We start from the raw sequence: 18,506 nt of genomic DNA on the forward strand, positions 1-18,506 counted from the left end.
GTGTGTGTTTGAGTCAGAAGTCATGTACAGTCAGCATTTGACCCCTCTTGATGACTGGCCCCTGGGGGATCTAGTTCCTCATGACTGGAATGAGGTTATCATTGAGCTCGTGGATGGTCCATGTCAGGTAGACAGAAATACTGCAGCGTCTCCCGTCGTGCTCTGCTACTTTCTGGTCAGGACTACAAAGCACCAATAACATCAGCTTCATTCCTGATGGGGGCCAGAAACGGGGCTATTTGCAGCTATTGCCTTGTTTCTGCCAGTCGCAGGTGAAACTGACTGACTGACGGATCCTCCTCTTGGACAGATTTGTATTCCAAGTTCAATTTTCAGAGCCCCTGACTCATTAAGCTGGGAATGAGAACACAGTGGAATACCAAGCCTTCCCTTCAGGAAGTCAAGAACAGTGGTTGACATATCATCACTTTCTAGTGTTGATTCCTGATCCATAATTCAGAAAACACAGGTGCAAAATCAAATTAAAACAAAACAGAAAACCCTACGTAATTGAATGTACAGATGTATCCAAATACAATAAAATTTAAATGGAATAGTAACAGGAATCCTCTCTCAGTTTTATAGGGTTTGCACTACTTCCTCTGGACCTCCACCCTGTTTCTTGCAGATGATACTGAAAGAAATGGAGACAATTCCTGTATTGAATGTGTGTGTATCTGTGAGTGTGTGTATCTGCGTGATAATACATAGAAGTGCAGGCAAATGAATATTGGTGGAACACAACCTGCCCATAATCTGGCCAAAGTCAGCACTCTGCTCTGTGTGTTTCTCTCAAATCATTGTGATGCTGAGCAAAAACACACATTTGCTCTTCTATTACTGTGAGGACAAGCCGACATATAGCATCCCATAACGTTTAACCCTAACACACAAGTGTGTGTGTGTGTGTGTGAGTGTGTGTATGTGCGCGCGTCCATGTGTGTTTCAAGATTATTAGCCAAGAGACTTCAATGACTTTGTTGCTCTTTGTTTTTATCCTAACTTATGAGAACTGTGTGTATGTGTATCTGTTGAGGTCCTTATTATCAGAAAAAGAAACATGAAATTAAATAACTAGAGAGAACAGAGGAAAGTCAGGACTCGGAGAAGCCAGGATTGGGTCAGACGGAGGCATAATTTGGTGTTACTGCTGCTTCGCTGGCTTCTCGGCTCTTTGTATTCATTCAAATTGTGTTTGCTTTTGCAAAGTGGTTATTTATTGTTCACACCTTTGAAAAGACTGCATAAATTCAGAATCTGCAATCTAAGCTACAAATTGTATGTGCCTTTGTTTCAGCAAAGTGCTGATATATCTGGGTGAGCATCTGCTGATGGAAGCATTTTATTGAAGCCACCTGATGATGGAGTCAATAACATAAGCATGAAATATTCAGAGTTCAGCAGTGGCTGTAGGCAAGACAAACGATTCCTCTACAGTCCTGGTCAGCACTCATACATACCTTCAACGAGGCTGCATTTCATCTATATACTGTGAATGAAGGGAATTTTTCAGTTTCCGCAGCAGTTATTGATATTATTGCACATTGTGACATTCATCGACATTCATTGGCACAGTACCTGGAACTCCTCGTCAGCGAGAACTGATGAAGCATTTTAGATGAGAGGTGAAACGTCTTCAGGAAACTCACAGTCCAGTTGCTATGATTCAACTACCAGAACTACCATGACCTGGATGACTGAGAAAGGTCACAGACATATGTCCAGGAGAGATGCCGGTGCCAAAAAACTAGCATTCTCCACTTCAGGGTTTGGCGCTCTAATCCGTCGTTCCCTCTATTGATTCCTCTGACAAGTTGTCTTCTCATTTTGTCCTTTTGTTAGTTGAGTTTCATAGTATCAGCTGGTAACCTAAGTAACTTGTGAATAAAACAATAGCCATGACTTATTTTAACATAATTGGAAATACAATCTTTTATTGTTGGCCAGCAAAAAGCTGGAATAACATGAAAGATCATGAAGATCATTAGTAACTTTAAGAAGTGCTGTTTCTGTGCTGTGATGAGCTCCAAAGCCTGACTGAAACATCTCAAACAGGCTTACTCACTCAGAGCAGCGGGTTAATCACCACGTGGCAGTTCTATCCTGGACCAGATCAATTGTTCTTTAGTGACAGATTATGTAGCCCGGTCCTACAAGGTGGCAGTGATTAAGCCGTTGCTTAAAAAAACATCACTAGATCCTGACGTATTAGCAAATTACAGGCCGATATCCAACCTTCCTTTTATCTCTAAAGTTCTAGAGAAGGTGTTGGTGACTCAGTTACTGGAGCACCTGCAGAGGAACAGCCTGTTTGAGATGTTTCAGTCAGGCTTTGGAGCTCATCAAAGTACAGAAACAGCACTTCTTAAAGTTACTAATGATCTTCTCATAGCTTCAGATCATGGACTGGTCTCTATGCTGGTTCTGCTGGACCTCAGTGCTGCTTTTGATACAGTTGATCACAGCATCCTGTTACAGAGACTGGAACATGTGATTGGGATTAAAGGGATAGCACTAGACTGGTTTAGATCGTATCTATCTGATACCAGTTTGCTCATGTCCATGTTGTTCCCTCCTCATACAGTAGGGTTAGCCATGGAGTTCCACAAGGTTCTGTACTTGGACCAATCCTCTTCACATTGTACATGCTTCCCTTAGGGAACATTATTCGGCAGCATGGGATATATTTTCATTGTTATGCTGATGACACTCACCTTTATTTATCCATGAAACCAGAGGAGACAGAAAAGTTAGTGAAGCTTCAGACCTGACATAAAGTCCTGGATGTCAGAACATCTCTCCAACTCACACATTAAATTAGTCTCTAGAAGTGCCTTTTTTCACCTGAGGAACATCACAAAGATTAGCAAACTACTGACGCGGCATGATGCTGAAAAGTTAATTCATGCTTTTGTTACTTCCAGGCTGGACTATTGTAATTCTTTATTATCAGGGTGCCCAAACTCCTCTTTAAGAAGCCTCCAAGTGATCCAAAATGCTGCGGTCAGAGTTCTGACAGGTATTGACAAAAGAGATCACATAACTCCTGTAATGGTGTCTCTTCATTGGCTGCCCATTAAATTTAGAATAATTTTTAAAACCCTTCTTTTGACCTACAAGGTCCTCAGAGGCCTAGCTCCATTCTACCTGGAGGAGCTAGTGATACCTTATCAGCCCAATAAACCGCTCCGCTCTCAGAATGCTGGTCTACTTGTGGTTCCCAGAGTTTCTAGGAGTAGAATGGGGGGCCGAGCATTTAGCTACCAGGCCCCCCTGCTATGGAACCAGCTCCCTGTCCAGGTACGGGAGGCTGACTCCATCGCTAATTTTAAAATCAGGCTTAAAACCTTCCTCTTTGAAAAAGCTTATTGTTACTAATTCTGTAGTTCCAGTTACTATCATAGACAGACAAATTATCATACTTAGGTCGTCTAATCATTAGGTTAACATCTTAGCTGTGCTGCTATAGGCCAAGGCTGCCGGGGTCCAGAAACATGATCACCTGACAGGCCTCTGTCTCCCCCCCACTGGGTCATGGTTTCCTCTCCTCTCCTCTCCTTTCCTCCTCCTCATCAAGCAGACTAGTTATGTTGATTCCTGTGTAGTTTTTCTGCTCCCCACCTTCTCTATTCATTTACAGGTATCGCTGCCTTCAGAGCTGCATGATGACCTCTGGCCCCGCTGACCCACTGTATAAATAGTGCATTTTTGTGTGTGTTTTTGTGTGTGCTCTGTGCCCGTCCTCTCCTCTCCTCTCCTCTCCTCTCCTCTCCTCTCCTCTCCTCTCCTCTCCTCTCCTCTCCTCTCCTCTCCTCTCCTCTCCTCTCCTCTCCTCTCCTCCCCTCTCCTCTCCTCTCCTCTCCTCTCCTCTCCTCTCCCTTTACCCAGCCGGCCATCAGCAGGGTCCCCCTACATGAGCCTGGTCCTGCTCAAGGTTTCTTCCTGTTAAAGGGGAGTTTTTCCTTGCCACTGTTGCTTGTCTGGGGTTAGGCCCTGGGATTCTGGAAAGCACCTTGAAACAATTTTGATTGTAAAAGACGCTATATAAATAAAGGTTGATTGATTGATTAATCGGGTGCTTGGGATATTAAAGTCTGACATGAGGGACTTGTTGTTTTTTGTGGTTGGTGCTTTGCTGCTTTTATGGAAGCACAGTTCCATGAGCTTAAAGCTGATGGTGCTAACAGGATTGAATCTTACTGAGAATAAGAGGGGCAGAGAGCGGAGCCTGTTTTACTGATGTTCTTGGGGGACAATAATAATTTAATTGCCTGTGTGAGGCTCAGTGATGAAAGATTCAGGAATTACAGTGTGTTCACAGTAGGAACATAATTTGATCTTTCTAAGTGCAGCTAATTGCAGGTTTTTATCACATTTGTTCTCTTTGTTTTGTTTGTTCAGCATGAGACATCTGCTGGAGTAGTTCTCACTAGAATGTTTACTTGACAGTGATTTGTTGGTCACGTATGTCTTTTTTGAACGTCCATTTAGGTTGGCCGTAATGTCCATTTTCCTGGCAGCTGTGTGAAAGCATACTCCTCATCATGCTGACCTGAGGATTAGTTTTTACAGCAGTGATACCCCCCCCCCCCCCCCAACACACACACACACACACACACACACACACACACACACATATACACACACACAGACAGCTTCCCAGGCTACCAAATGCCAGTCTGCCATGATCTCATGCCTGAATGGTGGATTAAGATAGCTTTGGTCTCTTTAGCAGAAACACAGACTCGTTAAACCACAGGGCACCGCAGGGAGGCCAAAGTCTGCCACCACAGCCGCAAATACAGGCATCTCCTCTCCGTCCATGCTCATGTTGTTCACATACACACATTATAGGGAAGCTAATTCACATAATCCACTGTCTCAGATGGTCTTTAAGGAGGCTTAGCTCTGTTGTCTTTTATCTGACATCTTATTAGGCTGATCTTAGATTTACATTAAGAGGCTTGTTTGGGCAAAATAAATCTAGGAACACTTCATTTCTCACAAGTCTCTAACTGCTCATTCCCATAATTTCATTGTGGTGAAACTGACTGGTGAAACAGTTTACTACACACTCTGAACAACCTCACCTTCCTCAGAAAGTACAGCCTGTTGTAAGCCTTCTCAAAAATAGCCTCACTGTTGGTGGTCCGCTCCAGTTTGTAGTTTAGGTGAAAGGGGTCTCTTCCATTACCGGTAATCAACGACCCTCTCCTTACTTTCGTTGCTTATGGTTACATATATACATGAGAAGCCAATATATGGCTCAGGCATGTGTGTGTGCATGTGTGTGTGTGTGTGTGTGTGATTTTGGTCATTAAGCATATACCGTATTTTCACGACCATAAGGCGCACTGTATTAATGTATGTACTCTCAGTTATGGTGCTATTTCCGTATTTAAAACATACATAATGCGCACCGTATTGTTAGGCGCATGCTGAAACATACAGTAAAAAATGACAATGGAAGTAAAACAATGAGTTTTGACACATTTATTGAACAAAATATTCATTCTTCCGCCACAAAACCATCAAAGTTTTCATCTTCTGTATCTGAATTAAACAGCTGCGCTATTTCAATGTCCAAAATCCTGAATTCCTCTTCTTAATCATCTGAATCGGACTCACTGACCGATTCCGCTTCAGCGTTGATTTTGTGAAAGCTCTTCCTATGCATGAAGACGGTATCATAGCCCATGCGTCTACAATCCACCCGCATATGGTGGCATAACTTGCCCGCCGCTGCCTCATAGTCTTTGTGAAGGAGTGTTCGCCTTCCGTCATCCAGCGCTCTGTCCGTTTCCGTGGCAGCCGAGAACCACGGTGAACGACGACTTCTCGTGCCTCGTTGTGCGTATCGCCACCATGCTGGTCCCTTTTTCTCCACTTTGTGGGTCAAAGGGATGTTAAAAGTCAGAGGGATCTCATCCATGTTGGAGATGTGGCTGGGCAGCAGCCCTTGTTGCGGCAGTAGGTGCGGAAGATGGCCACCCTCTCCTGGTAATCCGCGGGCAGCCGCTGTGCAATAGTTGTCCTCGCGCGTATGGAGAGATGCCGCCGCCTCATAAAGTGAAAACACTAAGATTGCTCGATTGCCATTTTCAGCCGCATATTCGATGGCCAGCAGTTTAAAGTAAGCCTCATTCATATGTGTCTCGCTTGACCGGCGCCATTTTGGGGGATCCTTACGTGCAGGTGTGCTGCTAATCGATTAGCGGAGCGTTTACCGTAGTGCACCCACCACTACGGTGCGCACAGCAGATTTTGGAGCTCCACACACAAGGCGCACCATATTATAATGCGCACCGTCGATTTTTGAGAAAATCTCAGTGTTTTAGGTGCGCCTTATAGTCGTGAAAATACGGTATTCTTGGGGTTTTAACAACTCCAAATGTTTGCGGATCAATACAGGAAGTGCTGCAGATTCTCAGCTCTGCATAGCTGTTCTGCTTCTCTGCTGGTTGTTACAGTCATTGTTGCAGTAATTAACAGACAACGTCCTTGGATTCCAAAGATGTAAACATCAGCTTGAAATGTGTACAATAAAGGAAATTCAGGGTTTTTGTCTAAATGACCAAGTCAGCTTTAATAGGGTTTTTTTTTTGTTGTGTAAGACAGAAAAATAAATAAATGATTTTAGGTTACGAAACATATTTCAACTTTTAGAGCGACTAACTATCCATGATTATTTGTCTTTTTCCTCCTTACTGGCAGATTTGTTAGTTTTTATAATTGTCTCTCAAGGATAAAAAAAAATCTATAATTTTCTGTGAAAACATACTCCTCAAGTACTTCCGGACTCTTAGCAATTTAAAATTTACTGTTAGTTTTTCTCACCAATCTTTTTTCATAGTTTTATGCTAGCTCCTCTCCAAAATGCTCCTTTCATTCTGTCACTCACTCTTTCTGTCACTCACTCCATGTATCACTCTGTCAGACCCTGTTCAAGGCCCCCAAAATGTCAATGTGGTGGATGTCAGAGCAAGGCAACTGACTATACAATGGGAAACATTTGGGTACGCTGTGACGCGATGCCACGCATACAATCTGACGGTACGTAAGGTTCGAAGTTCTTTATGGGTCAAACAATTCTACATGCTTGTGTCAGGAACTTTTGCTCAGGTTGAGCAATCTTTCTTAGCTCCATCATGGTCAGGCATCATTACGTTTTTGAGCTCAGGGTTGGTTATCTAACAAACCAAAATCTTTCTGTTGTCTTGGGTTTTTCAGCTTCAATACAAGTACATGTACAACCAAATGGAATTTGGTACAGAGGAGGTGATCCGCACATCATCACATTACACTCTGAGGGGGCTGAGACCATTTGTCACTGTCTGGCTGAGGCTAATCTTGGCCAACACTGAGGGCAGCAAACAGAGTGAGGAGATAGTTAAACAGATGGATTCAGATGGTAAGTGGAGAAACCTCCATTAGCTTAACGCCTCCATAGATACGTTGGTTAACCTCAATTCCTGTTTATTTCTGGCTATTGAGAACGGTCTTAAAAATCTATCAACTATGGAGACATGTACTTATTAAAACATGTCCTTATTAAATCGGGCACAAATCACACAAATCGTTTTAAATTTGACCATGGGCCTGTTTTGCCCTTCCTCCCAGCAAGGGGTCAAACAGATTTGAGGTTTCCCCTCCCACCTACTCCCCTCCCCCACTCCCCTAAGCTATGCACACGCAGAAGCGTATTCTTTTCTCCTTTTTGTTGTGCGTCTGGCAACACAACAATCAATAGTCTCCCGGGTTAGGACTCACACGCCATCAGCAGTGTTGCTGACATCAACCCAGAACCAAAAGTAAGTTTTAGACCTGGCACCCAAAACTAGGTTCGATAAAAAGTCATATGGAATATCCCAAATCAATGAGACTGTGAACAGCCTGAAGCCATTCTTCTGTATCAGATAAATGCCTGCACAAAAGCTGCAATGAGTTCAAGACTCCGTTTCACACTCATAATTCCTGGGAACCGTGATGTACTCATTTAGAGCAGAATTGCCCACACCAGTAATAATAATAATCCTTTGAGGGTTTACAATCCTTTCAACATCTTGTCTGTGGTTAGCTTGAATCCATTAGAGCAGCACACCATAAGCAAAATAAAAACACCTTTTTAATGATCCCAGCATTCGCTTCTACATCCCACCTTCCTCAGGGCTTGCTGTTCTTGTCCAGATCTCATAGCTAATATTGTCTGAATTTAGCTTCTGGGCAACATCACATGGAAGTGTAAAATCCCATCCTTCAGTAGAACACCACACACCAAATACAGTACAGGCTGTCTTCATTGTTTTGAGCCAAAGAAGACAGGTGAGAATGGAGCACTTTGCAAAGAGGTTAAAGCCCCCTGTTGTTAATTGTTTCTTATTTAACAATCTCCTGGTGGTAATTCAGCAATTACAAAATGTAGCAGCCTTTGTTATCATGAGGCTAATTCATGTTTGTATGGTAATAGTTTGCAGGGTCTTGAGCAAATAAAACACCCACACATGCATAGATTTTTCTCGTTATGATAATAAAATCTATATTGAAGCCTGCCTGCCTGCCTGCCTGCCTGCCTGCCTGCCTGTCTGTATGTCTGTATGTCTGTATGTCTGTCTGTCTACTAAAAAAAAAAGTAAAATATAAAATTGTATGTACAGTATACCCATAACTCTATGGTCATGTGTCAAAGGTCAATTTGAAGAAGCAGCCTTGAGTCTTACAAGCATCATAGGCATTCACAGGCATGGTTTTCATTACTGACAACCAGACCTTCTAACTTGTAAAACAAGTTAAGAAATTATATCTACCTTGAGTATAAATGGTGTAAACACACACTAGTGTGTGTCAATAGTAACACAGTTGCACTGCTGGAAGAAAGCTTTTCTCTGTTGTGTCAGTTGTAAACTATAACTGCAAGAGCAAATTCAGGTGGCCCAATACAAATGTCACAGTCCAGGCTGTGGATCACTCAGATAGTTCACCCTGCTTAACACAGAGGTGTTCACCCTAATCCTAACCGGCCATGGTTCCAATCACTGCCTGTTGGTAATATTACGCAATCAAAACAACAGCTTCTCCCCAACATGGAGCTGTTTGTATTGCGTCAGCCTCTTACAGTCCTAAACAACGGTGTTGGGATTTTTACAATGAGGCTCAAGTGACAGAAAAGCAGAAGCAGTAAACTGTTGCCTGAACTCTAGTATCAGTTGTTTTTTTTAAAAAAGTGGAAATGGTGCAAAGCATCTCTTTCATTTGTTTTTACTAGTTATAGAGAATAAAAGTCACCATTTAAACAAGCACTCCGGTGGCTCATTATGATAATAATAACAGAAGATGGCAGAAGAGTTCAGGCTTTATTAATAAGAGCGAGGCACGAATACAGATCTCTTAGAAGCAGTGATGGAGGATGTCACCAGATTTAAGAGACAAGAAGAGAGGAGAGCACCATGGAGAGGTGCTGATATTATGCAGCAGCATGGGGCAGGATAATCACCTTAGTTTTGAGGTGTTTCAATCAAACTAGCCCGCCATTGTCTTCACACACACACACACCCACACACACACACACTGTGAATCACTCCAATCTCCAGGTAGACCTGCATCATAAAACATGAGCACGCCAACACACACAATGAGCGATAAGGTGCTGAATCAAACCGAAAGCATCAAATTGAATTTCTTTGTTAGGGTAATTTGATATGCTTCACAGGCTTGGACCTTAATCAACACCTCACCATGACTAATAACAAACAGAAAAAAAACAGGATGAAAACAAGTATCTCTCTCGTTCCGTCATTCTTCTTATGGCTTCAGAAGTTTCTTTTGCAAAATGATGTCTAATACACACACACACATACACACTGTCCTAGTTGTAGATGGACAAATTTGTGTTGACAGTTTCACACACTAAGAGGTGCGAAATTATTTACATGTTAACAGAAAAAAACCAGGAGGTGGGTGTGTGTGTGTGTGTGTGCGCGCACCTCTTTTTTCTGCCTTCATGAACATGACATAGTGAATGTCTGTCTCTTCCAGACACAGAAATGTCCTGTCTGGATTTAATGTAAAAAGGAGTGTTCAGGCACAGCTGTTTATTATGGGATGTCTCCTTGACATTTTTTGCAGAATAGCACTAGAGCACGAGTCACTTCTCACACATATGTCCAGTTTTCACTTTCCGGTCGTGCAACAAACACAAAGGTTTCATGCGTATCCCTTTTATCATTTATTTTGTCACACAATGGACTTCTTTTTGAGGTGGCCTTCATCAGTAAGCAAGTATTGTAACCACCTTGAGTCTTTAAATCAGAATTTATATCAAGATTTTCTTTCCTTTCGCTGAGGAAAAAAGTCTTCTCAGACCAGGGAAAGTACTGTGTTTTTAAATGAATTTGTTTGAAAAGTGTTCAGCCATTCTATTGGACTCTTTGGCTGGTTTGTGTCCCTGCAGTGCCATCTTCAATTCCAAAGGAGTCTCTGCTGAAAACTGTGTCCGAAGACAACATCATCATGCAGTGGGAAGCTCCAACTGAGCCCAATGGGATCATAACAAAGTATGAGGTTAGTCATGGTTCTTAACAAGCTCCTGGGCAGCATTGTAATGTGATGCAGTTGAGGATTCCTGGACAGTGTTGCGACATCAGGAGACTACTCCAAAATCCCCATATAAAAATGTTCGTAATAATAATAATAATAATCATACATTGATGAGAAAATAGATGAGAACAGTGTGTCCAATAGAATCTGCCACACTAGAAATCAGAAGAGGATATCACAGAATCTCTGGGGGAAGATATAAAGTTAGCACTAATAGCACTCAAAGTACTGATGGTGGAAGATGACAGGAGGAAAAAATTAGTGTCTAGAAGCTTAGAGGACTACAGTCACATCATATTTGTCTCAAATCTTGGTAATCTAGCGTTAACTATCTGTGCTGGAATAACAGATGAGCTGAAAATTCCTCTGGAAAGGGGAAAAAGGAGAGAGAAAGAGGAACAGAGACCTGTGTCCTGACAGTTCTCAACAAGATTTATGAGTGGGCTTACATTCAATATTTCTTGTGAATTATTGACAGGATTCATCTTTTTTCCACATCTTTCGTGACTGCATCTCTGAGTTAGCTCACATTTTCCCAGCTGAGCCATTAGTGCATGTGTGTCTTCCCAGTGCCTTGTCTCATCGTTGTCCAGAGGGAGGACATTTCTCCAAACTGCATCATTACTGGGCTCCTTCACTTTATAAACTCTCCTCAATTTTGTTTTACAAACCCCGGTCTTGCTCTCCAGCCTCCCTTCTTTATCTGTACACCAGCCTGTTTGACATCTCCATTAAACCTCAAACCAGAGCTCAGAGAACCTCCTCACATTCGACCATCGTCGCTGTCTCTTTGTTTTCTGTGTCCTTCATTACTGTGAGTCTGAGCGTCCCGCCCTCCGTGGATGAAGGAGGCAGTGGCATTATCTGGTAAATAGATCAGCATCACTGGACAATACCCAGCTATTAGAGATAATTACAATAATTGCAGCTATTGATAGGAATAAAGCCATCATCTGCAACATCTGAAGGGGCTCTTGTGCTCTGCCCTGCTGCTTGGCTTCAGTTATGAGCAAGTAGAATGGATGAAATCCACATCTGAGAATATGAAGGAGGATAGAAGGAGATGTGGGGATGAGACACAGAGTCGGTGGAGAAGAGTGAGAGAAGAGGGACAATGGACTGTTAGAGGAGAAGTGTGTACAAAAGCAGAAGAAATGAGTCTCTGCAGAGGAACAGTGTTCATTATAATGCATGGTTGCATGAATTAGTAGGAACTCTTCATCTTTTGCACCCATTACTATAATTGCAGATAATAACAGGATCAAAGGGAACATCTGGGTAAGATCTAAAGGGATGATGCCCTCTGTCCACGTAATCTGAATTCGATTGATGCAAAAGATAAATGACAGGGGAGGAAAAGGGAGGAAAGGACTTAGGTGAGAGGGGAAAAACAGATTCGGATCTTTAAGCCAAGGAGCAGAAACTCTTCTGAAGGTCACCGACCTACGCAGCCACTAGATCTCACTTTTGGTCTCATCAACTGCTTAAAATGCTGCATTAGAATACCAATTGCCTGTGCTAAGTCATCATCTGACCCCAGTCTTTTAGTACCACCTGTTCTCCACTATAGCCCCTTCATACTGTCACCAAGCTAAAACCTCCTGACAGGCTACCGGGGCACACATGCCCTCATATACTCTCCTGATGTGGAGTCTTGAGTCAAAGGAATGGGCCTGGGTTGGTCTGCAGGAGGAAATCTGACTTTCTGAGTTACTGATCTGAGAACAGAAGTAGAGCACAGAATTGTCATTCTTGTCAGTTCCTTCGTGACTGCCTCATCAGACTACAGGTCCTCTCTGTTTGCTAGGTGTCCTCCATGCTGGTCGCTGGGAGTCATTCTTGAACCCACACGGATGTTGGCAATTAGAGAGTAGTTAAAAAGAAGCACAGGAGCTGATCTTAAGGATACAAATTTGCTCCTTTGTTCAACAAAAATAGGCCACATTTCACCTTAATTACACAAAGCCTGCATGCATCAGCTCACAAGGGCTTAATTTCAAGTTAGAACTGTTTTGATAGAAAGAAAATATGCAAAGATATTAGTTTTTCATCCAAGTGTTGTTTGATACTCACACAATACTTGTCTAATGCTACCTATATTTAGACTCTTTGGAATTTGTCAGTGAAGAAGAGCGAGCATTTACTGTAAAACTCTGATCAAAATTGGCAGCTCATCAAACTATTGTAGGGTTGTGGCAGGCTCATACACAGGCACCACCTTTGGTGTTTGCCTGCTAAAGCTATTATATTTGGATTTGGCTATCATAAATGATTAACAATGATCAAAGATAATGATTTATTGTCAAGTAATTGAATCTAAGCATATTAGACCACCTCGGGGTATCACCCTTCTGAGAAGGGAAAAGATAGATGTGTTAAATTGGTCTCATTAAATACACCAGTTTGTCAATCTAGCACTCTAACTATAAATTTACATACCGTACTACATTACTACAACCAAAGTTACTAGTGAGGTGTGAAGGAATTGGAGGTAGCAACTGGGGGTCCTTAGGAGCAGTGAAGAGAGTGGAGGAGGTAGGAGAGGCAAGAGCTGAGCAACAGGAGAGGATAAAGGCTGAGCATAGCCTTTGACTTGATGACCTCAGAGTCACCTCCCAAAGTCCACCAGTGGCAACTGTTGATCTGGTTTTCACACCTGGGGGATTGGGGGACATTTAGGGTTCCAGTGCTTCCCATTGTCTTCAAGACAAGAAAGAGAATGTGGTCAATTTGATGATGCTTGGTGAGCCTCCATTGCTAACCCACAGGTCCAGGTCCCAACAGTAGAAATGTTATTATGTCAGGTTGAAGTGGCACCCATCCAAAATAACCCATGCTGAGAGGTTCACAATGGTGAGTCAAACTATACACACCTATACACATCTGTCATGTACCTTATGATGATCTGAATGTCTCCAGAGGTGCAGAGACATCCTCTTGTTTGGCCTGAGAAAGGCCCAATCTCTTGCTCATCACCATTCATGGTCACACTGGAAGATAAAAGTTTGTCTTTCCCAACATCATCCCTGGCACCAGCCAGTCATGTAGAACATACACTTGTCCTTATTCCTAATCTTAGTTTGAGTCAGGCTATTCCTGACCAACTGTTGTGCTCCAGGATCTGGGCTTTTCTCAGTCTCTCTTGCTCTTTACATGGTTTATCCATTTCTCTTTGTGTCCATATTGTCCCAAGCATTTATACAATCTGCTTGAGACATCCAATCTGTTTGAGATGTCAAATTTCCTCATGTCCTCGGTGCTTCAAACTGCCAAATGGGATTTGAGTTGGAAAGCTGTAACGGATGGCTGCTGTTGCTGTGTGGTGTTGAGGAGACAGGGGCTGCAGGGTCTGGGCTAGGGTCTCCAGTCACATATATTAAACAGGATGGATGTAAATGCCAGTTCCAATCACATTCATAGAGACAGGCTGTTCAGTGTGGAGAACAGGTGTGCCGCAGTCTTCACCGCAGCAGATTTTGGCCCCGTTCTGGCTCCGGTAGTTCAGATTTGCACCTTTCAGGAACCTGAATGGTGTGTTTAGACTTTTGTTAAGACTCCTGTTCTTGTCTTGTGTTTTCCTTTGTGCTGTCCAACCTTTCTTCACATAAACACACATTTACACATCACTCTTTCAGCATGACTGACTGTTTAGATCTTTGCCTTAGTTCACTGTTGCCCCCATCACTTTGGGACTAAAGTCAATGCACTTAAAGACCCCGACTCAGCTAAAGGGCTTGAATCTGCTTGGGGATCGAATCACTTTAAAGTGCTTTTATTAACTAACAGTCAGCTCTGTTGTGTTGTGCGACCGCTCATGTGTGCAGTCATTGACAGCTGCACATAGTGGAATCTTGCCTGTAGCAACAGCAATTGAGGGAGCTTTTAACAAAGCACTTATTGAAGCAGCTTTAACAACAATGGAGGTGAAGAGATAAATAGGCAGGTCAGCCACCACTAATGGCTGTTCACAGTGTTTATTGTAATGTTTGGTGAACTTGGATCAGAGTGATTTCAAAATGTTCACAGAAACACATTAATTGTAATGTGCACTCCAAAAATATGAATGGTCATCTTCTGCCAGCTCCTCCTAGATCTCTTCATCCCCTCTGCTCCGTTCGCTGCTCCGGATGTTCTTCTGACTCACAGACACTCTGTGTTCATATGATAAAACCTTGATGTCGTCGGGACGACACAACACTACGCTGCACGCAGCATGCTGATATTCGCACACGTTCATTTGGGATGAAACAGGAAACAGGCTGTAACCAAACTCATTTTCCTAAATTTCAACCTGTCGCTCAGATATCAGCATTTTGAAGATAAAGCAAATATCAATGTTAGAAAATTAAGAAAGTTTAAAGCAGCAGTTGTATTTGAGGAAATGCATGAGGTTCCATCAACCTCTTACTGACACTCTTGCAGATTACCTACAATGCCCTGAGCTCTTCAGACCCCAGCGCTGATGTGACCAACCAGAGGGGGCGCATCTTCAAGCTGAGTAATGAGACCAGTCATGTGTTCCATGGTCTCTATCCTGGAACCACCTACATTTTCACCATCAAAGCCTCCACCATTAAGGGCTTTGGCCCTCCTGTGAGCATAACCATCATCACCAAGATTGCAGGTAACGGATTTCAAATGTTCTGAGCTGATCTCGTTGCTACTTATGTGTTTTTCCATTATTTTAAATGTCAATCAAAAGTTCAGATTGTTTTACGTTCAAAATTACAGCAACCACATTATTTGCACCAAATTGCTTTTGCATTTTTTCATCTTTTGCTCTCTGTGTGAATAACATATGGTTTCCATATGGTTCTGGCATCTTTTTCCATCTGAAACCCCCATTGATACCACTCAGCCTGATCCACAGTAAATGGAAGCAGCACTGCAAAAAGACATTAATCATCTTTCAAGAGCCATGAGAGAGAGAGAGCCATGTAGTGCCATTAATTTGTGCCATTCTTCCTCCATGGATTTCTATGTTATTCCAGTAATTTTGTGTGAAGGGGGACATCTTTGTTCAAAGCATCGATGCCAAAGCTCACTTGTTCCTTCTTTGCATGAATTTCTTTCCCCCCTACACCTGCGTTTTTCTTCTCTCCAGCTTCCACAAGCCTTCGTTTCTGTGGCCTTTGCCATCATTTGTTCTTAGTCCACATCTGTGTATTCATGATTTATTTGCAACTTGTATATGTAGACCTGCTTCTGGCATTGCACAAACAACTGAGCAGAACTTAGAATACATGCAATGTGTGCGTCACTACTGGAGGAGATTACTGCTGACTGCAGGTAGGATGTGTAGGACAGTCGCATTTCCACAGTAGAATTAAGATAGCATCATAACAATAAGCTGTACCAGCTGTAACCTTCTGCCCGATGAGCCGTCTGGCTCTCGGTGAGTGGTTACAGACTGAGCTACAGAACACGGCACTCTAATGTCTCTTCGCTGCGTTATTACCGTAGTCTTCCCCCATCTGTCAACTCCAGCAGTAATTTAAGGTTGACCTTTCACCCTTTCCTCCATCATCCCTCTGATCTTCACAAACCTAACCCCCCATATGGAAAACAACACTGTTCTAACATTTATAATAGATACTTCTCTCCAAATGCCATGCCATCTCCTATTTTTGTTATCCCATTCAGGCTGTGAAGGATGAGGAGGTTTGAAGGAAGTGATGTAGACAGATAGATGGATGGACATAGGAGGACAGGATGGATGTGTTAATTGCATAAATGCCAGAAGGAAGTGTTGATGGTTGATACAGAGAGGCACCAACTGCTGCACCTCCACTATCAGGAGACGACAGATGGGAAATGAACATTGTAAATGTAATGACATTTCTTGGCCAATCCAGACATACATCATTTGTCTCCTTTCTAAAAAATAGGGTTGGCCAAATTGAAAACTTTATCATTCTATATGTTGATGATTTGTGTTTAAGAAACAATTCTCTGCTTCACATTCAGCCCCGATAATGCCAGAGTATAAGTCTGAAACTGCCCTGAATGAAACAGACACAACCATCACCATCCTGCTGAAGCCGGCCCAGCCATATGGCGCCCCGATCAGGTATGTTATAAGCTGGATTCATAATAAGTCTGTCTCTGTTTGGGACTAAGGAGGGGTACTGCACGGGGACCCACACACTGACCTTCATTCTTTCAAAATAAAATGTGACATTTTAGGAAAATAAAAATAGATTTTTCCAAATCAGAAGGAACACCTGGCCTTGAGGCCTTAGCAAAGCACAAAATTTCCTAGCAGCATTTATACCAAATTTTGTCTTTGTAGATCCTACCAGCTCATTGTAAAGGAAAATCGCACAAGGAGTCGCCGTGATGCCTTGAAATCCCCAGAGTGTTTCTCAATCCCTGTTAGCTTCCGCAATGCCTCGGTCTTGGACTCCCCATATTACATCGCTGCAGAGCTGCTCCCACCCAGCCTCTCCATTGTGCAGCCATTCACAGTGGGTGACAACAAAAGCTACGGTGGTTTCTGGAACTCTCCGCTGTCACCCGTTAAGAGCTATAGTATCTACCTCCAGGCTACGAGCAGAACCAATGGGGTGCGTATTGACACTATAAATGTTTTAGCTCTGCTTACTAAAGTAAGAATGCTTACTAAAGGTCATAACGTGACATTTCAACTGTTTAAAATAACAATTTGCTCTACAGGTATGGAACAGTCCGAACCTTCCCTGTGGAAGGCAAAATATTTTTAAGATCTTTGAAAGCGGTGTTTTTTTTTTGAGTCTACATGTTTTTGCCCTCATTGTAATGAGACAGGGGAAGTGAAGGTCCGGTTAAAGGGAACAGAGTATTGTGACTCTTGACTCATTGATGCTTTTTACGTCTTCTCTCTGCCCGTCTGCCTGTCCGTCCGTCTGCTTCACCCTCCCCAGCTCCTCTCAAAACTCATTCATGACTTGCCTTTGCAATTTCCATCATCCTCTCAACCCCCATGAGGGTTGTTTGTAATTTCCCACTGGCCGAACTACACTATCGTGGCTACCGTTGGGGCCGAGAAGGTTGGCTGGTGCTACGGTGTCATGTGCCCCTTTAAAAGGCAGATTTCCCATGGTGCGTCCACACAGACAGCTGCTGTGCCTGAGATGGTGATGGTGTGTGCATCGTAATGCGTGAATACACCTGTGGTTTCACCTTTATTTGTCTGTGCTTTATTTGCAAACCCCAAAGAATTCTTGAATTGATTGCATCAAGTTAATCCATCATTTTGAGGTTTGGTTGGGATTTATTTATTTATTTATTTATTCATTCATTCATTCATTCATTCATTCATTCATTCATTCATTCATTCATTCATTCATTCCTTCCTTCCTTCCTTCCTTCCTTTCTTTCTTTCTTTCTTTCTTTCTTTCTTTCTTTCTTTCTTTCTTTCTTTCTTTCTTTCTTGGATGTTTATTGGCAGCTTGTAAGTCAGGTGATCAGACGAAGAGACCAGCGGGACTCTGTGCAGGGGTGCGGCCATTGTGATCGAACACGGGTTCCGGTATCCTGATGAAATATACTGAGAAATAAGTTTCTAACAGTTCCAGAAAAGAGTAGCACAAAGAGGACAGGAAGTGAAACTTTATTCTATTAATGGAGTTAAGTGGACCAATGGGTTGATAATGTTTGTGAAGTTACACTGAGACTGAAGACACTCAGCAAAGGGTAGCAATTAATTTCTAGCAGCAGAATTACTTTAAATTATTAAGGAGAGTTATTTTGTTAGTGTGGTCACCTCCACCTCCTTTCCTCCCTGTTTGAGTCCAGCTCAACCCGTCAGGCAGCTTTGGTCCCTCACTCCCTTGAATGGTAGAAGTTGATCAAGCAACAGACAAACTTGTTTTTCTTTCTTGTGCGAATGCTAAGTTTTACCTCTCAGCTATTATGAAGAAGCCAAATCAACT

At 42.6% G+C, this 18,506-nt stretch overlaps 1 protein-coding gene across 7 annotated transcripts in view; it reads left to right on the top strand.

Annotated features, from left to right (window-relative positions):
• Positions 1-18,506, top strand: part of ptprt (protein tyrosine phosphatase receptor type T) — a 128,351-nt gene that overhangs the window by 40,243 nt on the left and 69,602 nt on the right. For 6 of the 7 annotated variants that reach the window (XM_029827079.1, XM_029827083.1, XM_029827080.1 and 3 more), the window contains exons 9-14: positions 6,938-7,053; positions 7,231-7,411; positions 10,448-10,557; positions 15,016-15,217; positions 16,561-16,663; positions 16,886-17,159. In XM_029827079.1, the coding sequence (XP_029682939.1) occupies positions 6,938-7,053; positions 7,231-7,411; positions 10,448-10,557; positions 15,016-15,217; positions 16,561-16,663; positions 16,886-17,159 (986 nt within the window). The remainder of the gene's footprint in view (positions 1-6,937; positions 7,054-7,230; positions 7,412-10,447; positions 10,558-15,015; positions 15,218-16,560; positions 16,664-16,885; positions 17,160-18,506) is intronic. The other variant, XM_029827085.1, reaches the window with a different exon arrangement.

The sequence above is a fragment of the Takifugu rubripes genome, chromosome 19 (genome assembly GCF_901000725.2).
Source record: "Takifugu rubripes chromosome 19, fTakRub1.2, whole genome shotgun sequence".
Lineage (NCBI taxonomy): Eukaryota > Metazoa > Chordata > Actinopteri > Tetraodontiformes > Tetraodontidae > Takifugu > Takifugu rubripes.